Source organism: Eretmochelys imbricata, chromosome 1 (genome assembly GCF_965152235.1).
Source record: "Eretmochelys imbricata isolate rEreImb1 chromosome 1, rEreImb1.hap1, whole genome shotgun sequence".
In the NCBI taxonomy this organism is placed as follows: Eukaryota; Metazoa; Chordata; order Testudines; family Cheloniidae; genus Eretmochelys; species Eretmochelys imbricata.
The window spans coordinates 331,020,086-331,043,205 of NC_135572.1; the positions used below are offsets into that span (position 1 = coordinate 331,020,086).

The 23,120-nt window shown below is 41.4% G+C and overlaps 1 protein-coding gene across 1 annotated transcript in view; it reads right to left on the reverse strand.

The window, feature by feature from the left end:
- Window positions 1-5,228: 5,228 nt before the first annotated feature.
- SLC2A13 (solute carrier family 2 member 13) overlaps window positions 5,229-23,120 on the reverse strand; it is a 307,588-nt gene continuing 289,696 nt past the window's right edge. Inside the window, exons 8-10 of the mRNA XM_077807858.1 lie at window positions 7,212-7,333; window positions 6,920-7,072; window positions 5,229-5,455 (exon numbers count right to left, since the gene is read on the reverse strand). Coding sequence (XP_077663984.1) covers window positions 5,229-5,455; window positions 6,920-7,072; window positions 7,212-7,333 — 502 coding nt within the window. The remainder of the gene's footprint in view (window positions 5,456-6,919; window positions 7,073-7,211; window positions 7,334-23,120) is intronic.

Sequence of the window (23,120 nt, forward strand, 5' to 3'; positions counted from 1 at the left end):
GTAATGTTAAAAACAAAAAATCCTTGTTAAAATAATATTAAAGGTGAGAAACAAACAAACAGAATTATGAGTCTGGTCCATCTTATCCCATTGTACATAGCTACTCCTGCACACAGGGCCTCTTCCAAAGTCCGAAAAGTCAAAGGAAAGACTCCCATAAATGCAATGAGCTTTGGATCCTTATGGTCAAAACTTCTCTCCAGTGCCCAGCCCAAGAAACTCAGGGGAGCAATGGGGAGCTCCAGAGGAAAGGGAGCTCCCTCTTCGCAGATCTGCTCAAGCCCAGTGTTCCCCCCTTCCTATGAGAAGCTAGGACTGGAGGACATGTGGAGCAATTGCATCCTTCTTCCAACTCACTCCTGCCATGCCATCTCATTTCATGGGGCACACCTGCTCCGATGTTTATGGGAATAATCTGGGGAACTGGACTCCATGCCACACAAGGGGTGGCTTCTACCATTCTGTACCTTCCTACAAAGCAGAATTACAGCATTGCCCCTGCCGGACGCCCATTCAACCTGCAAAGGAGGGGGCAGGATTTGCCCTTTTGGCACATTCGCTTTGCTGAATAACCTTGCATGCCCCCAAGTCCCCGGTTAATAGAGGATTTATAATGAGGTAAGTAAAAGACAATTCCTTGTCCTCCTTGATGGGTGTCTCAACTGTAATGTTACTTTAAGAAACTTCTAATATGAAATATTTGATCTTTTTTCTCCAGCACTAACTCCTATACAAGAAAGTCATTGCGACTTCCATTTTATTCAAAAAGAAGTTAGCACAACAACATTTCTTTTCATGTCTCTTCCCTTATTACAAGGTTCTGACTTGCTATCACTACAACTCACACGATAAAAATGATCTCCTGTGTATGCTCAGCAACTACATTTCATTACTAAATGCTCTCTAAATGATTCCTGGAGGGCTTAGTCCACTTTAATGATTATCTTCAAAACCAAATTAAAAAGAACAAAAAACCAAAACCCCACAATTTGACCAGCAATTTGATGACGGGCAGAAACAACTTGTAAATTACATGAAAGAAGCTTTAGAACTCTACAACAGGATTAACAAATTAATTTTTAATAAAATTTTAAAAAATAAAATATGCATCTGGACTAACATCTCCTATACCTATTATCAGACCTACATGATCTGAAGCATCAGAGGTATGAAATTCCCCAAACTGTAAGTACGTAACTCATATGCCAATTTAGCCAAAATTATACCACCAATCCTACTTTAACTTTCCCGATGCCCCTGAATTAAACATGTAGTACGTGTGAAGAAATAATTTCACATCTTCTGCAGAAAGCTTTTAATAAAAATGACACTGTGCTTAGACATACTATTTACGTTCTTTTATAAATTAAAATCCTGTCATAAGAAATTATTCAGCTACATTGTATTTATATCTTTTTATCTGGAATGTTAGTAAGTCTACCCACACTATCAAAATCTCTTAGAACGTAAAATATGCACAAATATAAAAACCTGTTGCAAAATAGAAATATTTGTTTCATTTTCTTCATACATTATAAATGTTAACGGATTCTAAAAATAAAACCCTAATTATGTAAGATTAATTTCAAGTATTCAGTTGATCTTGTTTTTATTATAAATAATGCTTGGAATTATGTCTAATACTTATAAGAGCTGGAATATTATCTTTGTATAAAGCAATAGTAAAAGGAAGACTTAAATCCAACTCCACTGGGTGGGAAAAGAAAGTGACAGAAAAGAAGACAGTAGGTTTTGTGCCCTCATTACTCAGCTGCATTCACAGCTGAAATGCATTGTGTTTTTAGTCTCTATGCCTAGAGAGTAGGGAAATGTCATGCATGACTTTAGAAAATTGTCTACAATAAGATAAAAGTCATAAGTGTCAGAAATATAGCAGAGTACTGTGCACAGCGGGATGTAGTTTATGAGAACACCCAAGAAACACTGTTGACAAAGGATAATGGTCTTCTTTTGCTAAAAAGCCCCAGCATTTGCAGAAAAACAAGTCACTGATCTTGTGACAATTTCTATTACAGTCACTTTACTTCAGTTATGCCAAATGAGTGACAGCAGTGCAATAATTTTGTCTAATCATAGATGTTGGTGCAATAGAGTGACAGTTGATCACTAAAGCTATTAGAGATCAGCTGCATTTCAAGTAGCTTAGGCCCCAGTCCAGCAAAAGCACTTAAATCAATGGGACTAATCGCATGCTAAAAGTTAAGCACATTCTTAAGTGTATTGCTGGGTCAGGGCCTTAGGAGAGATACATGCTAAAGTCTGTCTCTATTCAGGGCAGCATTTAAATGTGTGCTTACATGCTGTCCTGAATAGGGATTCTTTTCTGAATCATGGCCTGGAGAATAGACTTTTGGGGGTCAGGCAGAAGCCAGGTTACCCATAAAAGTATTTAAGACTATCTTGTGCCCTCAGTGAAGGCTATACACTGGCAACAGTGTGCCTAATAGAGTGTACGTTTGAATTTGTACATGCTGCAACATTTTCAACATCTCATACTTGAGGGCATAAAAGTGTGGTGTGCCTAAATGAGAGCAGAGATCTGAGGCCTGGGAGCCTGGCCCCCTAACTGAGCAGGTGCACATTCAGAGTCCAATCATGCCAAAGCCCTCTGTTTATCATGCTTATTTCCTCCTTTTCCAAATTACAAGAGGGATGTTTTAAACCATTTGCTTTTTAAACAGTTCTTTTTGTTAACGGTTTTATAAAGTTAAAAAGACAGCCACACCCAACTCTGACAAAATACACAATTCAAAGAAAACTCAAGGAGTTAGAAAAGCCCCTGTATAAAATTATATAGCGCAATATAAATCAGATCTAGCAAAGAGTTACAATACAAACTTATCACCATGTGTGACCGACTACAATAATTAGGCAACCAATAACATTCTTGTTCTTAGAGAGCAAACCCACATTCAAAATATGTCTCTCAGTCCATGAAAAGGCCACCAAACCTGTATCTATAAAACCCAACGATCTCATATAGTTTCATCAAAACTGTACAGCATGAAAAGAAAGGGATATGTGAAAAGGGATTTTTCCTCCATTCAGAATTTCAGGGGTATGACTTTGAGCTTCCAACTTTTTTAAAAACTTATTTCTCTGAAGGATTAACTGGGTAAGGGGTAGAGAGGGAGGAAAATATCATGATATTTTAATGCAGCCTTATAAGATTCTACTTGCCAACACAAGTAATTTTTTTGGCAGGTGAATAAAATACCATTAATTTTTTCATTACCATGGTGAATGTGGGTGAGCAGCTTTTTGTGCCTGACGTGGTGAATTTTCCTGACAATTTTGCAATGCTTCATAAGACAATTAATGTGAGTAAATATCAGCATTTGAATACTGCTAATTTTCTTTTCAGATCCAAAGACGCTGTATGAGTAAAGGGAGGAAAGACCTGCTAGAAATAATTTACTTTGCACATAAGACATAAATTGGAAGTGACATGTATATTAATGAGCAATGGCGCAGTGATTGCTGTGAACTTATCAACACAAGATCTTAACCCTATTTTTCTTCCTTTTTTTTTAAACTGATATTTGTGTTCAAAACTGGACACGTACCAGAATGCTTAGATGCACAAATGGGAATGAAAAATCACTTTTTTCCAGTTAACCTTTCCAGTTAAGGCCTTTAAGTGGCACTTATCAATATCTGTCAGTTTATTTGTCCAGGCAATCACGTTTAATTACACCTTACTGTGAACTTAAGGTCATTCTTTGGCAATTTAGCTCACTAATACCAACTACTGATCATAATATATGGTCAAAGATCAATAGCTGGATAGAGTAATATAACCGACATCCACTGTGCCACTAGAGTTGAAACACTGAGCAATTTAGTACAGACCGCTGGATATCACCGCAAAGAAACAAGAGTGGAATCCCATTAGGGAAACGTAGGAGATACATCTCTCCCATAAAGACAGAAGATATTTGTATTTTCAAACTGTGTGATAATTTCAAGTGATTATTCTACAGCATCCTGTTGATTTCTCATTCTGCTTATTTCATATTCAGGCTGCTGTGACAAAAACACCAAATATGTAGGGCTAGAGTCACAAAGGGATTAAGGCACCTAACTGCCACTTTGGGTACCTAAATCCCAGGATCAGGCACCACTGGGATTCACAAAACCCCTGCTCAGTTGCTGCCAAACCCTGTAGGTTCCTAAGATTTTGCATTAAAAGTTCCCCTTGGTGCTGATATTGTGCCTCTCAGTACATACACTGTGGCTCCCCTGTAGGTGTCTGGGTGCCTAAGCCCCAGTGCAAAGCACAAACCAGGGGAAGATAGGAATTCCTCCGCCTAACTCGCCTGTAGGGCCCAATCTTCGATGCATGCTCACGGGAGGAGGATGCAGAGGAGTACCTCACTCAACTTTTATCCCAGTGGCTAGGGTACTCATCAAGGATGTGGGAGTGCCCTGGTTCATGTTGCCCGTCCACCTGACACAAAGAAGGGTTTCAAATAGGGATCTGCCACCTCTCAGGTGAGTGCCCTAACTCCTGGTGAATCTCCAAGAGAGGGCTTGCAGCTGAGAATCCCAAGGAGAGGGAGATGCCTCCCTCCAGCCTGGATTTAGGTGCCAAACTCTCAGAGAGAGACATGCCTTAGGACACCCCCCCTCTCCCTGGCATCTCCCACTGGCTATAGGAATCCGCCTAGTGTGCTGGCTTTGGTGAATCCCATTCACAGGTGCCTATATCCCACCAGTCATTGTACAGGAAGCCTGAGTGCTTAACTCAAATTTTGTGAATCCCAGTGATTTTTTTAGGTGCCTAGAAGTTAAAGTTCTTTTGTGAATCCAGCCCCTGTTCCCAGATTTATTTTACTTTTATGAGTCATTTGGTTGCTGATTAGCTATTACATTATTTTAACTTTTGTCAAAAAAGAAAGATAAGGATATACAGTATGGTACACCATATGCATTTCATTTGGTATAATGCACAGATACCTGTATTGCACACCATAGGTAAATTCATACAATCGAAGAATTAAATCCCCTTTGGAAACCATTACTTTCCATGATCAGAAAACATTATTACACTTAATTTTCTCCCAAATAAAGTATTTTATTACATGAAGGCATTTGTAACTAGGCAGTAGAAAGGAGAACCAGACCAGAAGCAGGGCAGTGAGGTCACCAAGAGCTGCTCTTCCCCCAGGAGGCTTTTAAATGATTAATACATCAGCAGCTGAAAATTATTCCACATCAGAAGCATCATTGTCAGACAGATGATAATTACTTCCCTTCACCCGAATATATTCAATATACCTCCCTTCATCAGAATCTGAAATACCACATGTACATAGCCTGTTTTCAAACAAAGATTCAATTTCCTCTAGTTTTTTCCCTTTAGTCTCAGGAAGGCAGCCGTAGATGAAAATGAGTCCCATACCAGCAAACCCTGCATAGAGGAAGAATGCCCCTGCAATACAAAACAACACACATACTAGGTTACAGAACTTTATCCCTCCTGTCTTTACCATCTCCCACAGAAACAACAGAATTAGGAGGCTACAGAAATCAAAGAAGTTTGTGAAATATGAACTGCAGCATTACAATAAAGGAGCACATGTCTGTGGACATGAGAAAAAACGGCTTTTTTACATCACTCTAGAATAAATCAAATTAGTAAGGAGCAATACTCCACTTGATTTTAGAATAACATGAAAACTCAAACAGATCCTTTTAACTTCCCATCAGTTAAAAGAAATAGCAATAACATTACTGGAGGTCTGCAATAAAGAGACACGTGAAAGGGAAGGTTTGGCTTCCCCCAGGCTGAATGGGCCCTGAGGTGACCCAGAAAACAGAGAAACATCAACAAAAATAGCCAAAAGGATTACACAGATTAAACCAGACTTTTGAATTTACCCTATCCCTAATTACTATTTGCAATGACTGTATAACCACATGACTAGGCATGTGATGGTAATGACAAGAAGGGGAATCTCAGATACTACTATGTGATAAAAGTTGGCAAATGCTACTCTTTTAAATGGGCACCATAGTATTATACTAAACAGAAGGTTTCCCTCATTTTCCTCATTATAAATGATCTGTTTACATTCCCTTCTTAAAGAATGAAACTTACTAAACTAGTGTTAATCAAGAACTTGGCAGCTAAAATGGCATACCACAAAACAGCTAGTATATCATCATCTAAACCAGGGGGGGCAAACCAGGGGTGTGGGAGGGGGTGAGGTGTGCAGGAAGGGGCTCAAGGCAAGGAGTTGGGTCAAAGAAGGAGTGCGGAGTGTATGTGGGGGCTCAGGGCAGGGGGTTGGGGTACAGGAGGGGGGCAGGGTGCAGCAGGGAGCTCAGGGCAGGGGTTTGCGGTTCAGGGGGCCCAGGGCATGGAGCTGGGGGGCAGGGTGCAGGAGGGGTTCAGGTTCCGACCCGGCATCGCTTACCTGGGGTGGCTCCAGGGTGACAGCGGCATGCACCGGGGCCAAGGCAAGCTCTCTGCCTGCCTGTCCTGGCCCAGCGCCGCTCTGGGAAGCAGCTGGCACCATGTCCCTGCGGCCCCTGGGAGTGGGGCGCAGAGAGCTCCGCATGCTGCTCTTGCCTGTGGGTACCTCTCCCGAAGCTCCCATTGGCCGTGGTTCCCTGTTCCTGGCCAATGGGAGCTTCAGGGGAGGTACCCACAGGCAAGAGCAGCGCACAGAGCCCTCTGCCCCCCCTCCCCCAGGGGTTGCAGGGATGTGGCAATCCCGCCGGCCAGATCCAAAGGGTGGCAATCCCACGGGCCGGATCCAAAGCCCTCATGGGCCGGATCTGGCTCGCGGGCCATAGTTTTCCCACCCCTGATCTAAACTGTAGTAAATCTACATGCCATGTAAGAATGCAAATGTTATTACTGCAGATTAAGACATAAACAACATCTTACCATAGTATGTAAGGTATTCTGCTGTATGCAAAAATGTCAGTGACACCAGAACATTGAAAATCCAGTTTACACCAGATGAACATGCATTTCCTGTACTTCTAGCCCAAAGTGGATAGATTTCAGAATTTACTGTCCAGGGCATAGGTCCCATTCCTGAGAATTTAAAAAAAGATCAATTTTAGTATAACAATCAGACTGAACAGTAAGAGAAGCTTCAAGTGGTCTGACCATTAAGAACTTCAAATGTTTGCTATTTACTTAAAGCTATGTGCTAAAACAAGTATTTGCTTACCAGGTGCGAAGAAAACCAAGTATAAAATAAGGCCCAGAAGTGTTGTCCAAGAGTATGGAGTAGGGCAGAAATTATATGCCCAAAATAATTCTTCTGTTTTGAATCTGGTTTCATTTGAACATCTGAAAAATAACCATATAAAATAATCATTAGATAATTGTGTTCAGGGAAATTAGCAGCCTTTCAATACAAATGTGGTATCCGAATGTCTTAATGAAAAAAACAAGCAAATATATTTTCAAAACTTTTAATGTCAGATCAAGCAAGTATAAAGTTAGAAAACTGAATTGTTCCTTAATTTAATAAAGACATTTTGAGCCAAATGCTACATTCAAGTACATGCCTATTTCAAAACCATTCAAAGACATTTTGTGTTTGACATTGTGGCCCAAGGAATAGTAACCGGCGGCTCTGCACTTAAGTACTGTACTCGTGTTCTTGGGGCCCAATCCTCCAATTCTTCAGACGAATAGTCTTTGCTACACATGAATAGTCCCATCAAAACCAATTCACATAAACATTACCCATCTGAGTAAGAGGTGCAGCATCAGGCCCATAAGCTGGAAGTGCTGCAACAGTAGCGTATTCATGCCAGAAGTGTGGGGTGCTAAACTTTTAACTCAAAGTACATAGTTTTTGCACTGGAATCTTTGGACATAACCAGTAAGGCATTGGTCCGTGCCAAAACCAGGAAAACATGTTTGTATAACAGGGGGGAAAAGTTATTTTCTTCTAAAGACTACACCAATGTCTATGTATAGTACTTCATTTAAGTATTTAAGGAGAAAGTATTTGAATTGCTGGAGAAAAAGTATGCTTCTCCATCTCCATCTCTCCCACTCTGCATGCATTTAGAAACTGTGCATTTCCAGAAATAAAGTGTACAAAATAGAGCTTATGATCCATGCATATAAAAGCATATCAAAACATAATGTCAAATAGTTTAGTATCAGTGAATTAGTTTAGTATTTTATTTTTTATAGATTTAAAGGGACACCACCAACTTGAAATTTTTGAATTGATTTTTTTTAAATCCACTTTCTGAAAGAGTACTCTTTAAATAGTATGTTTTGATTAATTACAATTCATTAATTATTTTTGGTAAGGATTTTCCTGTTTTCCTGTTGATGTTTATAAGGATCTTTTCAACAAGTCAGAAATTAACTGACTCTACAATGACCAATTGTGCTGTGAAATGCATAAACTAAATAAACTTGACGGAGATATTTTCTTCTCCCTTCCCCGAATAACTTTTTAATTATAATAACCTTAGCTGTTACTGTTGACTACCGTAGTACCACATTTTCAGTCAGAAATGTGATTTTTAAGATGACAGTGTCCCTACAGTATAGACAAAACATTACTTATTTGTAGACGAAAAAGTATAAAGAATTGAACATCTGTGTAGGTTAAAAATTTCTGATACAGCTGCACACTCATGAATTTGATGTGTCATATAGCATGAAAAACAGGATGCACTGGTATAAGTGGGCAATAAGTAGTGAGGAGGAAGAGCAGGAATTACCATCTGGAACGTATTATTGGGCCTGTCATTATTACAGTTGGTTCCCAAAAAAATGCAAAAGAAAAACTGTTATATCTCTTAAACTTAGTACGCTGCTGGTTTATGAAATGAATGATGAATTGTGACAGAGTGCTGAGAACCAGCAGCTGAAGCAGCACTCTGGTCACTGCAAATTTAGTTAGTTCCCTCCAGAGAGCCTGAGTTCCAAAGGAGTGGATAATTACTAGGCTGCGAGAGCTAAGTTGCTAATTGGCATGTTAACTGCCAGAGTAGAAAAGGAGCACAGGAGGAAAGTATGAGGAGGAAAACAGAGAGAGGTGGGGACGGGGCAGGCCAGCAGGGCCATGGTAAGGGAGATCTCTGCGTGGAGAGATCCCTGCCCTCTCTTCTGTCTGGCAAAAAGGAATGATGATAGAATTGCTGGATGGGTAAGAGGATGGTGTTGATATAACATGTTAGGATATAGATATTCAGACCTGTCTGTAAAGGCCTATACTCTAAGAATTTAGGTGTATTCTTATCACTTAGCTAGTTCTAGAGGTATAAAAGAGAATCAAAATCACTGTCTGCTGGTGTAAGGTCCTTCTCTTACTGTGACAGTCTGAGGCCCTGTGCTTAGGCTAAGATCTTTGGCTAAGCAGCAGAGGCAGCCATAAGCTGGGAAGCAAATGGTCAGATCCTCACATTCCAAACTAGTCACACTGAAATAAGGTGCTACTGGGCTGTTAGGAATACAATCCTGTCCTGAAAATGCCTATCGCCTCCAGAGAAAGGGAAGTGCCTAGAAGATGTAAAAGGAAACTTAGTTTGATAGCATCCTGTCTGGCAAGAACTCACTTATCAATAGCTGGGATGTGAAATCCTCATTTCTTTGTTGTTCTATCACTGTAGTCCCCATTTCCCTATTGTTTGTCTGTATAAACTCTGTCTGGTTCTGTGATTGTTTCTGTCTGTTGTATAATTAATTTTGCTGGGTGTAAACTAATTAAGGTGGTGGGATATAATTGGTTACATAATCATGTTACAATATGTTAGGATTGGGTTAAATTTCAGTAAAATGATTGGTTAAGGTATAGCTAAGCAGTACTCAAGTTTTACTATATAGTCTGCAGTCAATCAGGAAGTGGGTGGGGGGGAATGGGAACAGCAAATGGGGGTGCGGAAATTGGAATCATGTTTAGCTAAGGAATGGGAACAGGGACACAGGTAAGGCTCTGTGGTGTCAAAGCTGGGAAGGGGGACACTAAGGAAGGAAACTGGAATCATGCTTGCTGGAAGTTCACCCCAATAAGCATCGAATTGTTTGCACCTTTGGACTTCGAGTACTGTTGCTCTCTGTTCATGCGAGAAGTACCAGGGAAGTAAGTGGGTGAAGGAATAAGCCCCCTAACATAACACAAATAAACTACACCGTGGTGGTTACAAACCAGAGGTGTTAGAGCCATTTGTCCAGGAAGACAGGAGCAGAGAGCCATGCCCTATCACATAAAGATAACAACATGGCTGATAAAACATAATACTTCCTAATTGGAATTAACCCACTATATATTCTCAGGCAAAGTTTGAGCATACAGGTCAATTCAATGTTTACTGTTAAGTTTACATAATGTTTAAGTTTAAAACAAACCCAAATCTCAACTTCAGAATGCCTGGAAATATAGGCACACTTAAAACAGGTATAAAAATAATCCAAACACTGGATAGATTGTCAATGCACATTTAAAGCCAGAAAAACAACCTTAACTCTTCCCTAGCTTAATTGAGTTATAAGGATTTCTACATCACCATTTGCATGTGTTCAGTACTCTTATGTTTTTGAGTACTTTTAAACAAATGGTTTAAGCTAAGAAAGCTGGGTTATGCATGTGTGATGAACATAGCTATTAAGTGACACCTTTCATCTCCTAACACTGATGTACCTGTATTGGAACCATAATTCACTCTCTGCAGAATAAAGGGCACGTTTAGTAACCCTGTCTCATTCAGTTTCTTCTGATTTGTTTCTGGCCTTCAGGTGACAAACATATGGATAACCAAGGTCAGTTAAGTACCCCCCACAAAAGATGGTTATCAACTTGCCAGGCAGAAAGAACAAACAGATCTTTAGCAACTGCTGCTACATGGATATCCAGAAGCAGCTGGCAATCTAACAAGACCCCAGGTTGCAAACCTGATTAAGACTGAGGGATCAAGGAAACTGCTATAATCTTTGTCATTTCTTCTGGTTGGCTCTCCCAACTGTTAAACATGACACCAGGTCTTGTCTCATCTCACCTCTGATATTTTGTTTGTGGCTTCGTTCAATGTCACGTTGTACACTGAAATAGCTTGAAAAACAACATCCCCTACCTTTTTTTGGCAAACTTTTACAGTATAAACAGTTTCATGCATTCCTCCCTGATGGGTAAAGGTTCAATTTGATTCAGGCAATGTACAGTGTGTGATATTCACGCAAGATGGTGAATTGACTGGAAGACTATCCTTGTGCATAAGTTTGTGGTTCCTTAAATGCCGAGCAAATGATGTTTGATATATTTAATATCCTAGCACCTGGTGATTGCATAGCCTTCTCCCATCCACCCCTGCATGGTCACCTTCTTTGCATTTGCATCACCATCAAATCATGGAATTGCTCAGACAATGCCCTCTAGTTTCATTAGCACACATTTGCTTCTTTCACTGCTACTGTTAGTACATTTGCAGGTGCATAGTAATGAATAGAAGCTGATTATTACTTTAAAATGTCTTGTTGCAAACAATATTGTAATTGGTTTCTTTGTTCCTTTCAGTCTGCACTGCGGCTGCCCATCAAAGAAGAGTCCGCTGCTTTCTTATGATTTTTTCCCTCACAGTACACAAAGATGTTACTTTGTTTTATCATCTTGTAGCTATATCTACCGGCATGCACCAACCTACTGATTCCCATAGGCATCACCACCAAGAGGCTTGGATGTTTCATTCTATCACAGTTTTTCTCCAGGTGTGTCCTTCTACTTTTGACAGAATGGAACAAACATAAAGCATATGGGGAAAAAAACACATGTCATTAAAAACCTCCTTCTGCTGGGGCCACTGACCTGCTCTCTCTAGAAACGTCAGTAACAGAGAGGAAGTACTGTTTCAAGGAAAGCTGATTCAGTGTCATGGGTATAGGAAAACACAGCATTAGAAACTAAATGTTAGTATAAACTTGGGCAGGTATGATCCTCTGTGCTTTATTTATCTTCTCTATAGTGAGGTGGCACATGGCACCCAGAAGAAACCCATTAGCTACAGATAGAGATATATATTTGCACTTGCTGAAGGCTGACACATCAAGATATGTAAATAAATAAAACGAATGCAAGGCCAATAGGTTAGAAACTGACTGCTGCATGAAGTACTGTTAATGTAGTCATTCTAATGCAATCATCTACCATTTTACTAAGAAAATATATTAATAATAACAACTATACAGCATGCTGCTACATAAAGGGCTGTATTTGGAACTGCATGAATGGAATATCTATGGTAGTTACCCAAATGCTTTCTGAGCAATTTCATCACTTTAATGGGAATGCAAATACAAGGAGAAAATTCCATGGAAATAGTTTACAAAAGAAATAATGCAAATCAGGTCCCAGCAGAAAGAGTTTATAAATAACAAGAATGTGTCAGATCATAAAACTATAAGCTGTAAGGATATATCAGATCTCTTCCCCTTAAATTGCAGCTGAAGTGAAAACATAATAGTCTCACAGTTAAAACATTTTAATGCAAGTTGCTTTTGTCATGTATTTTCTGCAAACACTTTAAGAAGCACCCTTTACTTTAAATTAATGGAAACTAAACAGCCATAACATATTGAGAAATCTACCCCGAATTACTCTCAGTATCTCAGGAGAACTCAAACTGCTAACAGGAGATTTTATCATCCTCATGGGCTGAAAACAAATCTAGAGCAACAGTTTATATAATGACATAGGCTATGGTGTTCCAGTCAAAAGCCAATTCGTAGTAATTCATGTTAATGCAGTAACACTATTTGTGTTGAACTCAGATGAAACGCTTATTAACTCTTACCTATAGTAATGCTAGGTAAGATTATTGGAACTTTACTTTTAGTAAATATGGTAAAAATCATTTGAAACAGATGATTAATTTACTGGGTTATTTATTTTTAATACATCCATTTATACATAGTAAGTCACCACTATCGTCATCTCAGGTCAAATGCTGCTAACAATTTTAAAGTTCTTATGCTTACACAGAAGTGTGTCACTTTTTGATTTCACTGTGACCACAGAAGGCATTTCTTTATCAGAAAAGTCACTGAAGTTAGGAATATTTGAAAAACCTTATTTTCTAAGGGCTTAATCCAAGGTCTCTTGAAGTTAACTGGAGTCTTTCCATGGACTTCAGTTGTCTTTAGATTTTTATAACAGTAAATGCATATTTTTAATGTGCAATATATTAACACATTTTTAAAACCATGTAAACACTCAGGAGGATAAAAACTGCTCTGGACTGTCCAAAGTATTTCGGTAGAAGTAATGGGATGAAACTGAGAAGAAGAGGATAATTTCCTTGAGAGTCAGCATTAGTTTTCCTAACAATGAGGCCAATTGGACTGTAGAATAGCTCCCCAGGGCAGTGCTGGAAATACCAGCATGGGCATTATTTAGAACTACATTAGAGAAATCATTAGGAAGTATATTGGAAAAAAAATTAGCAAAACAAGAGAAACTGATCTTTCCTTCTCTAATTCCTATTAACTTTTGCTTTGTTGTAAGGGTCACATATTGGTGCAACATCATGAAATAGACAATAAGAACATAAGAATGGCCATAATGGGTCAGACCAATGGTCTATCTAGACCAATTATCCCACCTTTTGACAGTGGCCAATGCCAGACATTTTCCACTTCAGAGGAAATGAACAGAACAGGGCAATTATCCAGTGTCATCCAGTCTCAGCTTCAGGCAGTTGGAGGTTTAGGGACATCCAGAGTATAGGTGGACAGGATATTACACGACCAACACAGAAAAATGTAATATTCCTATAAAGATGGGTATTGTTGTCCCACTAAGCACATTTGTGTGAGTTAGATTTTTAACCCAAAGGATTTTTTCATAGTAAAATCTATTATATATGATGGCCTCCTCTTTACTAACATTCTGGCCTGTTCACCAGCATTTTAGACTAATGCAGTTAAAAGTTCAAAGCTTTTGCCCACGAAGTCTAAGGATACAAAATAATTTTCTACAAACTCACCAGTGTTATGATTCAGCTCTTTAAACTCTTGGTAAAATAAACACATTTCAAAATGATCCTCTGTACTTGGAGATGACGTGTAGCTGTCAAGGCTAATTCCCCACTCTGGCACTTTGAGTGCAGAAGATGGGGGCCCACAAGGATTTAAAAAATTAACACTGGCCACTTCAGGCTTGTATTAAACTCCAAAGGTTACAGTTTTTCTCTGACCTTGGATTGGTAGATGCTGCCACCACCCAAGTGCAGAACCCCTTTGAGAGCCCAGGAAGGTGCACTTGGGAATTCCTTTCTGTGGGGTACTCTCAAGTCCTTCTACGCCCCTCTCTGGGGAAGAGCTCAGAAAGAAAAAAAAAAAAGGAAATCAGCTGTTTCCACCAGCTAATTAAACAACATGTGCACAAACCTCTTACGACACAAAAATCAAAATCTGTTCTTAAAAAGGTAAATTTTATTAATAAAAAATAAGAAAGAAAATATATCCGGGAACTCAGGCTGTTGCTAGATTTTAAAAGAGCAACGATAAGAATTAAACACCAAGAATAGCTTTCCTGAGATCCAGCTTAAAGGTTACAAGCAAAACAAAAGCACTTGGGGTTAGCACAGAGGAATCCACAAGCCGTAATGAAATAAAAGGGATAAACTTAATTGCATCTTGCTAGACATTCCCTGACCTACTTACATATCTGGGTTTTAAATGAGTAGTTTCTAGGTATGATACTGATGATTTTTTTCATACCTGGCCCAAGCTTCTTACAGCATAGCTGTTGCCCTGTCTGCCTCTCCCCGGGAGAACAGACAGACAGACAAAAGGAGAGTCTTTTTTCAATTTTAAAAAGTTCTAGTCTTCCCATTGGCTCTTTTGGCCAGGTGCCCACTCCCTTCCTTTTACCTATGCATAGCAGTGAGACTTTTTAACCCTTTACAGGTAGGGCAATTAGAGAACAGTTACTAAAAGGGATTTTATAGCTACTGGCTGGCTGGGTGTCTATAAAAGGGAGCTATTCCCAACCCCTTCATTTGTCAGAGTAGCCCTAGCTGCTGATGGTGTACAAAGAAATTGGGTCTGATTCTCATTTACACAACACTCACTTTTCACTGCTCGAACAGTGTACATCCACTTTGGGGCTATTAATACTCCGAATGACAAGTTCCTGTGTTAAGTGATGATGATCCACAATTTACTTTTGCCATTAGATAACAGGGTTCATTCACTGTGGCCGCTCTGTTTCATAGCCTCTGCTGTAACTGTGGTTCTGCGAGATATGAGCAGATGTGTATTCTACTAGGTGCACACCCAAACAGAACCGGAGAATTTTTCCTAGCAGTACCTATAGGAGGCAGCACTCGCGTCTCGTGGCCACACCCCTTCCCCTGGCTATCTGAGACTGCCTCAATCCCCTTTCAGTTCCTTCCCACCAATCATTCAGTAACTAAACTCCGATGCAGAGAGCATGGAGGGTGGGTCATGGAATACACAGCTGCATCACATCTCAAAGAACTAGTTACAGTAAGTAACTGTTTCTTCTCCTTTGAGTAGATGAAGCCATGAATTCCACTTAGGTGACTCACAAGCAGTACCCATAGGGGGTGGGACTCAGTCTACTTGAACAAGGACTGCAAGACTGCCTTCCCAAAGTTTGCATCTGCTCTGGATGCCATGGTAATGCCATAATGATTCATAAACACATGTATTGATGACCATGTGGTAGCCGTGAAAATGTCCAATATTGAGATGTCACTCAAGAATGCCACTGACATAGCTTGCACTCTGGTAAAAGGGGCTCGCTCCCACTGAGGGGCGTGTATATGAACCTATTTCATGTGCAGTCTTGATACAGGATGTCACTCCTTTAGAGATCATCTGTGAAGAGACCGCTTGCCCCTTCTCAGGGTCTGCATATGGCACAAACAGGCGAGGCGAAGCAATGAAGGGTCAATCCTGTCCAGGATGAAGGCTAGACATCAGCTGATGTCTAACATGTGAAGGCACTGCTCCTCTGAGATGAATGCAGCTTCGGAAAGAACAGGGAAAGAAACTGCCTGGTTCCAACAAAACCGAGACCACTTTAAACAAAAATTTGGGGTGCGGCTGCAAGGTCACTTTGTCTTTGGAGAACTGTATATAAGGAGGGTCTGCCATCAAAGCCTGCACCTCACATGCTCTCCTTGTGGATGTTATTGCCACCAAATGTAGGTTTTTGACACAAGAGAGTAAAGGGACAAGATGTCGAGGCTTGAACGGAGGACCCATCAGAGCCTCTAAGACTATCCTAAGATCCCACACAGGAACTGTTTCCTACTCCAACAGATGGAGACAAAGAATTCCTTTTAAGAATTTTGTTACCGTGGCATTGGAAAATACCAGTGAAAGGTTGGACAGTAAACTGGCCTGAGCCACATTTGAAGAGGGCGAAGGCGCAACATGGCAAACTGAACCACCTGTGTGCATGTGACCCAAGTGTCTCAGGCACAAGTGAACCATTGTGGAAGGCTGAGACTGCAGACTGAGACAAAAGCAACAAATTGTCTGAAACCAGTTGGTCAGCAAAAATGCTCTTGAACTTGTAAGATTCATATCCGCAGACACATCCTGAGTGAACCTGGAGAGGCAACCGATAAAGCAGAACATATATTTTGGAGTAAAACTGATTATATGTATGTAGTCTTAATGCCATCTGAACTAAGACTCAAAGCATAACTCTCTTTGCCAAAAGATGAATAATAAATCGATTTCAAAAGTAACTAAATTCTGAAATATCAACAAGCATCTTTTCTCACAGTTTCCGAGTCACTGGCTCACATGCCTCAGAATGGATCCATTGAATATGTAAACCTTTCTGGAGGAGCTTATGTCCACATCCACAATTCTTACACCTGTAACATACATCTGGAGTAACGTCTTGATCATTAAAACACACATTGCCACCAATATGTGAGTAAAGCATTTTATGCCAGATGATCAGCCTCAATTTAAAAAACGAAACAGATCTAGGCTTGAAAAATGTGCACATAATGTTTACCACTGCGCTTAGCTAGATGCTGCTTCACTTCTGGTTAGACAATAATATCAGGGGCATCTTCCAACAGTTGCAGCATTTTGCTAAAACTGCTAATGAGTTTTTGAAATATTGACATCCGCCAAAAGGAAAGATATTGGAAAAAGAGATTACTTTGGGCAAGAAACCTAATATCATGTTTGCAAGGTTCTCGGAGAGACTGAAGAGGCGTAAATATGAATAATGTTCTAGGCGGATGACTAACCTTTATCTACCTGTTATTCTTAGAGCTTTCTATAGGTCCCAGCATTATAGTGTCTGCCAACTAAGTGTGGAGAATCTTAGATTATGTGTTCCTTGGCAAAGAAGAGAAACATTACTGGGCATTTTAACTGGATAACAGCTATAGTAATTGGAGCAGGCCAAAGTATCCAATAAATGTCAAACTGAAGTGGTAACAGCAGTTTCTGTCTCTATGCAATGCAACGCAGAGCACATAAGTTCAGTAGCAGCAAGTGTGGCTAGAACAATACTAATGAGAAAATATTCACTGCAAGTTGTATGACTGGCAGTTCCTACTGCAGGTCTGGGAAATAAAAAGCACAGGTTACAAGGATAAATAAAAATCTCATAAAAGCTCCATCATTTTGCTCTTTGCTCTTCATTGTGTATTGTATTATGCTACAAATTATTTTTGCAATAAAATGTCTACGTTAAAATTGACGTTTCAGAGAAACCTGTTGCCAACATACCATTGTTTTGGAAAGTTCTGGCAAAAGCAGAAATTTTGAAGTAGTTCATTGGAGGATCTTTAAAAGAAAAACTTCACAACCTTGTTTTCAGGGTCAGTGTCGACCTGCTTACACTTAGCAATGAAGCTATGTTGAACTTTTGTAAGGTTACAGGGAAAGCCCTGCTTTCTATATATTTGGAAAAGTTCTAAGCAACTGAAATGTGTACATGATTTTTGTAATGGGTATTTTATAATTGGAAGTGTTGGCCAGTCTTAATAATAGATGGTGCTACCTGTCCCATCTATAATAAATTTAGTTTGCATATGAGATGTTTACATTAATTGGTGTTGTTTCAAGGAGCTAGATGAAAATTTATGCTGCACTGCTTGCACTTTACAGCTTAGTCTAGTGGACTGAGCTTGGTGCTGATGTGAGGGACTTTCCCTGGTTCTGCGCCTGGCTTGCTCCGTAGCCTTGATTCCAGACACTAGGGGCTTCTGTTCCGAAGTCCACTGAACTCAGTATGACAGGTTTCAGAATAGCAGCCGTGTTAGTCTGTATCCGCAAAAAGAAAAGGAGTACTTGTGGCACCTTAGAGACTAACAAATTTATTGGAGCATAAGCTTTCGTGAGCTACAGCTTCGCCTTGTCTGTTTGTGTCATATGCAGCTACAGCTCACGAAAGCTTATGCCCCAATAAATCTGTTAGTCTCTAAAGTGCCACAAGTACTCCTTTTCTTTCTGAACTCAGTATGAGTCTTTACACTGACTTCAGTGGATTTGGGATCAGGCTCTTAGTGTCTCTGTTCTGCCACTGGTAAAATGAAAATTATAATACTTAAATACCTATATCTATGGGGGAGCTGTGAGGATTATTAATTTTACAGCATTTTGAAAATATCAAGCTCCCTGTAAGTGCAAAGCATTAAATGAAATATCAAATCTTACTTCCAGAGCTGGGCTGTCATCCATTAGACTGATGCACAAAGTATACCTAAAGTCATGTTAATTTCAAGCTGTACTGGAAACATAAAGGAGATTTTTTTTTCCAGCAGAAAAAGCAAGATTAGTCTTTTCAGGTTTTTGAGAGAGTATTAAAAAAATTGGAGACTCAAGTAAAATAAACCAGGAATAAAAATGCTTGTAAACCAGGAATAAAATGCAGTATTTTAAAGATATTATACTATGGTTAAAAATGCTGGATTGACAGCAATGGGAAATAAGTCCTATTAACACTCCGAGTAAGCACAGCGTAGGCAACTGCAGTGCAAGTTTTCTTACACTGTCTGAAGGTAACACAAGGTAACTCAACATTAACCTGAAAGGACCCCTGTCAAGGTTCCTTCCCCACTCTGAACAGGGTACAGATGTGGGGACCTGCATGAAAACCTCCTAAGCTTATTTTTACCAGCTTAGGTTAAACTTTCCCAAGGTACAAACTATTTTCCTTTTTCCCTTGGACTTTATTGCTGCCACCACCAAGCATCTAACAGATATATAACCGGGAAAGAGCCCGCTTGGAAATGTCTTTCCCCCCAAAATCCTCCCCAAACCCTACACCCCCTTTCCTGGGGAAGGCTTGATAAAAATCCTCACCAATTTACATAGGTGAGCACAGACCCAAACCCTTGGATCTTAAGAACAATGAAAAAGCAATCAGGTTCTTAAAAGAAGAATTTTAATAGAAGAAAAAGTAAAAGAATCACCTCTGTAAAATCAGGATGGTAAATACCTTACAGGGTAATTAGATTCAAAACATAGAGAATCCCTCTAGGCAAAACCTTAAGTTACAAAAAGACACAAAAACAGGAATATCCATTCCATTCAGCACAGCTTATTTTCTCAGCCATTTAAACAAACAGAATCTAATGCATATCTAGCTAGATTACTTACTAAATTCTAAGGGTATGTCTACACTATGGAATAAGGTCGAATTTATAGAAGTCGGTTTTTTAGAAATCGGTTTTATATATTCAAGTGTGTGTCCCCCCACAGAAAATGCTCTAAGTGCATTAAGTGCATTAACTCGGCGGAGTGCTTCCACAGTACCGAGGCTAGAGTCGACTTCCAGAGTGTTGCACTGTGGGTAGTTATCCCACAGTTCCTGCAGTCTCCGCTGCCCATTGGAATTCTGGGTTGAGATCCCAATGCCTGATGGGGCTAAAACATTGTCGCGGGTGGTTCTGGGTACATATCGTCAGGCCCCCCTTCCCTCCCTCCCTCCGTGAAAGCAAGGGCAGACAATCGTTTTGCGCCTTTTTTCCTGAGCAGACACCATACCACGGCAAGCATGGAGCCCGCTCAGGTAACTGTCACCGTACGTCTCCTGGGTGCTGGCAGACCCGGTATGGCATTGCTACACAGTAGCAGCAACCCATTGCCTTCTGGCAGCAGACGGTGCAGTACGACTGGTAGCCGTCCTCGTCATGTCCGAGGTGCTCCTGGCCACGTCGGCTGGGAGCGCCTGGGCAGACATGGGTGCAGGGACTAAATTTGGAGTGACCTGACCAGGTCATTCTCTTTAGTCCTGCAGTCAGTCCTATTGAACCGTCTTATGGTGAGCAGGCAGGCAATATGGATTGCTAGCAGTCGTATTGTACCATCTTCTGCCGGGCAGGCAAGAGATGAGGATGGCTAGCAGTCGTACTGTACCATCTTCTGCCGAGCAGCCATGAGATGTGGATGGCATGCAGTCCTTCTGCACCGTCTGCTGCCAGCCAAAGATGTAAAAGATAGATGGAGTGGATCAAAACAAGAAATAGACCAGATTTGTTTTGTACTCATTTGCCTCCTCCCCCGTCTAGGGGACTCATTCCTCTAGGTCACACTGCAGTCACTCACAGAGAAGGTGCAGCGAGGTAAATCTAGCCATGTATCAATCAGAGGCCAGGCTAACCTCCTTGTTCCAATAAGAACAATAACTTAGGTGCACCATTTCTTATTGGAACCCTCCGTGAAGTCCTGCCTGAAATACTCCTTGATGTAAAGCCACCCCCTTTGTTGATTTTAGCTCCCTGAAGCCAACCTGTAAGCCATGTCGTCAATTGCCCCTCCCTCCATCAGAGCGACGGCAGACAATCGTTCCGCGCCTTTTTTCTGTGCAGACGCCATACCAAGGCAAGCATGGAGGCCGCTCAGCTCACTTTGGCAATTAGGAGCACATTAAACACCACATGCATTATCCAGCAGTATATGCAGCACCAGAACCTGGCAAAGCGATACCGGGCGAGGAGGCGACGTCAGCGCGGTCACGTGAGTGATCAGGACATGGACACAGATTTCTCTGAAAGCATGGGCCCTGCCAATGCATGCATCATGGTGCTAATGGGGCAGGTTCATGCTGTGGAAAGCCGATTCTGGGCTCGGGAAACAAGCACAGACTGGTGGGACCACATAGTGTTGCAGGTCTGGGACGATTCCCGGTGGCTGCGAAACTTTCGCATGCGTAAGGGCACTTTCATGGAACTTTGTGACTTGCTTTCCCCTGCCCTGAGGCGCATGAATACCAAGATGAGAGCAGCCCTCACAGTTGAGAAGCGAGTGGCGATAGCCCTGTGGAAGCTTGCAACGCCAGACAGCTACCGGTCAGTTGGGAATCAATTTGGAGTGGGCAAATCTACTGTGGGGGCTGCTGTGATGCAAGTAGCCCACGCAATCAAAGATCTGCTGATATCAAGGGTAGTGACCCTGGAAAATGTGCAGGTCATAGTGGATGGCTTTGCTGCAATGGGATTCCCTAACTGTGTGGGGCCATAGACAGAACCCATATCCCTATCTTGGCACCGGAGCACCAAGCCGCCGAGTACATAAACCACAAAGGGTACTTTTCAATAGTGCTGCAAGCTCTGGTGGATCACAAGGGATGTTTCACCAACATCAACGTGGGATGGCCGGGAAAGGTACATGACGCTCGCATCTTCAGGAACTCTGGTCTGTTTCAAAAGCTGCAGGAAGGGACTTTATTCCCAGACCAGAAAATAACTGTTGGGGATGTTGAAATGCCTATATGTATCCTTGGGGACCCAGCCTACCCCTTAATGCCATGGCTCATGAAGCCGTACACAGGCAGCCTGGACAGTAGTCAAGAGCTGTTCAACTACAGGCTGAGCAAGTGCAGAATGGTGGTAGAATGTGCATTTGGACGTTTAAAGGCGCGCTGGCGCAGTTTACTGACTCGCTTAGACCTCAGCGAAACCAATATTTCCACTGTTATTACTGCTTGCTGTGTGCTCCACAATATCTGTGAGAGTAAGGGGGAGACGTCTATGGCGGGGTGGGAGGTTGAGGCAAATTGCCTGGCTGCTGGTTACGCGCAGCCAGACACCAGGGCGGTTAGAAGAGCACAGGAGGGTGCGGTACGCATCAGAGAAGCTTTGAAAACCAGTTTCATGACTGGCCAGGCTACGGTGTGAAAGTTCGGTTTGTTTCTCCTTGATGAAACCCCCCGCCCCTTGGTTCATTCTACTTCCTTGTAAGCTAACCACCCTTCCCTCCTCCCTTCGATCACCGCTTGCAGAGGCAATAAAGTCATTGTTGCTTCACATTCATGCATTCTTTATTCATTCATCACACAAATAGGGGGATGACTACCAAGGTAGCCCAGGAGGGCTGGTGGAGGAGGGAAGGAAGATGCCATATAGCACTTTAAAAGTTTACAACTTTAAAATTTATTGAATGCCAGCCTTCTTTTTTTGGGCAATCCTCTGTGGCGGAGTGGCTGGTTGGCTGGTGGCCCCCCGCACCAGATGCTTGGGCGTCTGGGTGTGGAGGCTATGGAACTTGGGGAGGAGGGCGGTTGGTTACACAGGGGCTGTAGTGGCAGTCTGTGCTCCAGCTGCCTTTGCTGCAGCTCAACCATACACTGGAGCATACTGGTTTGGTCCTCCAGCAGCCTCAGCATTGAATCCTGCCTCCTCTCATCATGCTGCCACCACATTTGAGCTTCAGACCTGTCTTCAGCCCGCCACTTACTCTCTTCAGCCCGCCACCTCTCCCCCCGGTCATTTTGTGCTTTCCTGCACTCTGACATTATTTGCCTCCACGCATTCATCTGTGCTCTGTCAGTGTGGGAGGACAGCATGAGCTCGGAGAACATTTCATCTCGAGTGCGTTTTTTTTTCTTTCTAAGCTTCACTAGCCTCTGGGAAGGAGAAGATCCTGTGATCATTGAAACACATGCAGCTGGTGGAGAAAAAAAAAGGGACAGCGGTATTTAAAAAGACACATTTTATAAAACAGTGGCTACACTCTTTTAGGGTAAACCTTGCTGTTAACATTACATACATAGCACATGTGCTTTTGTTACAAGGTCGCATTTTGCCTCCCCCCACCACGTGGCTACCCCCTCAACCCTCTCCCCTCCCTGTGGCTAATAGCGGGGAACATTTCTGTTTAGCCACAG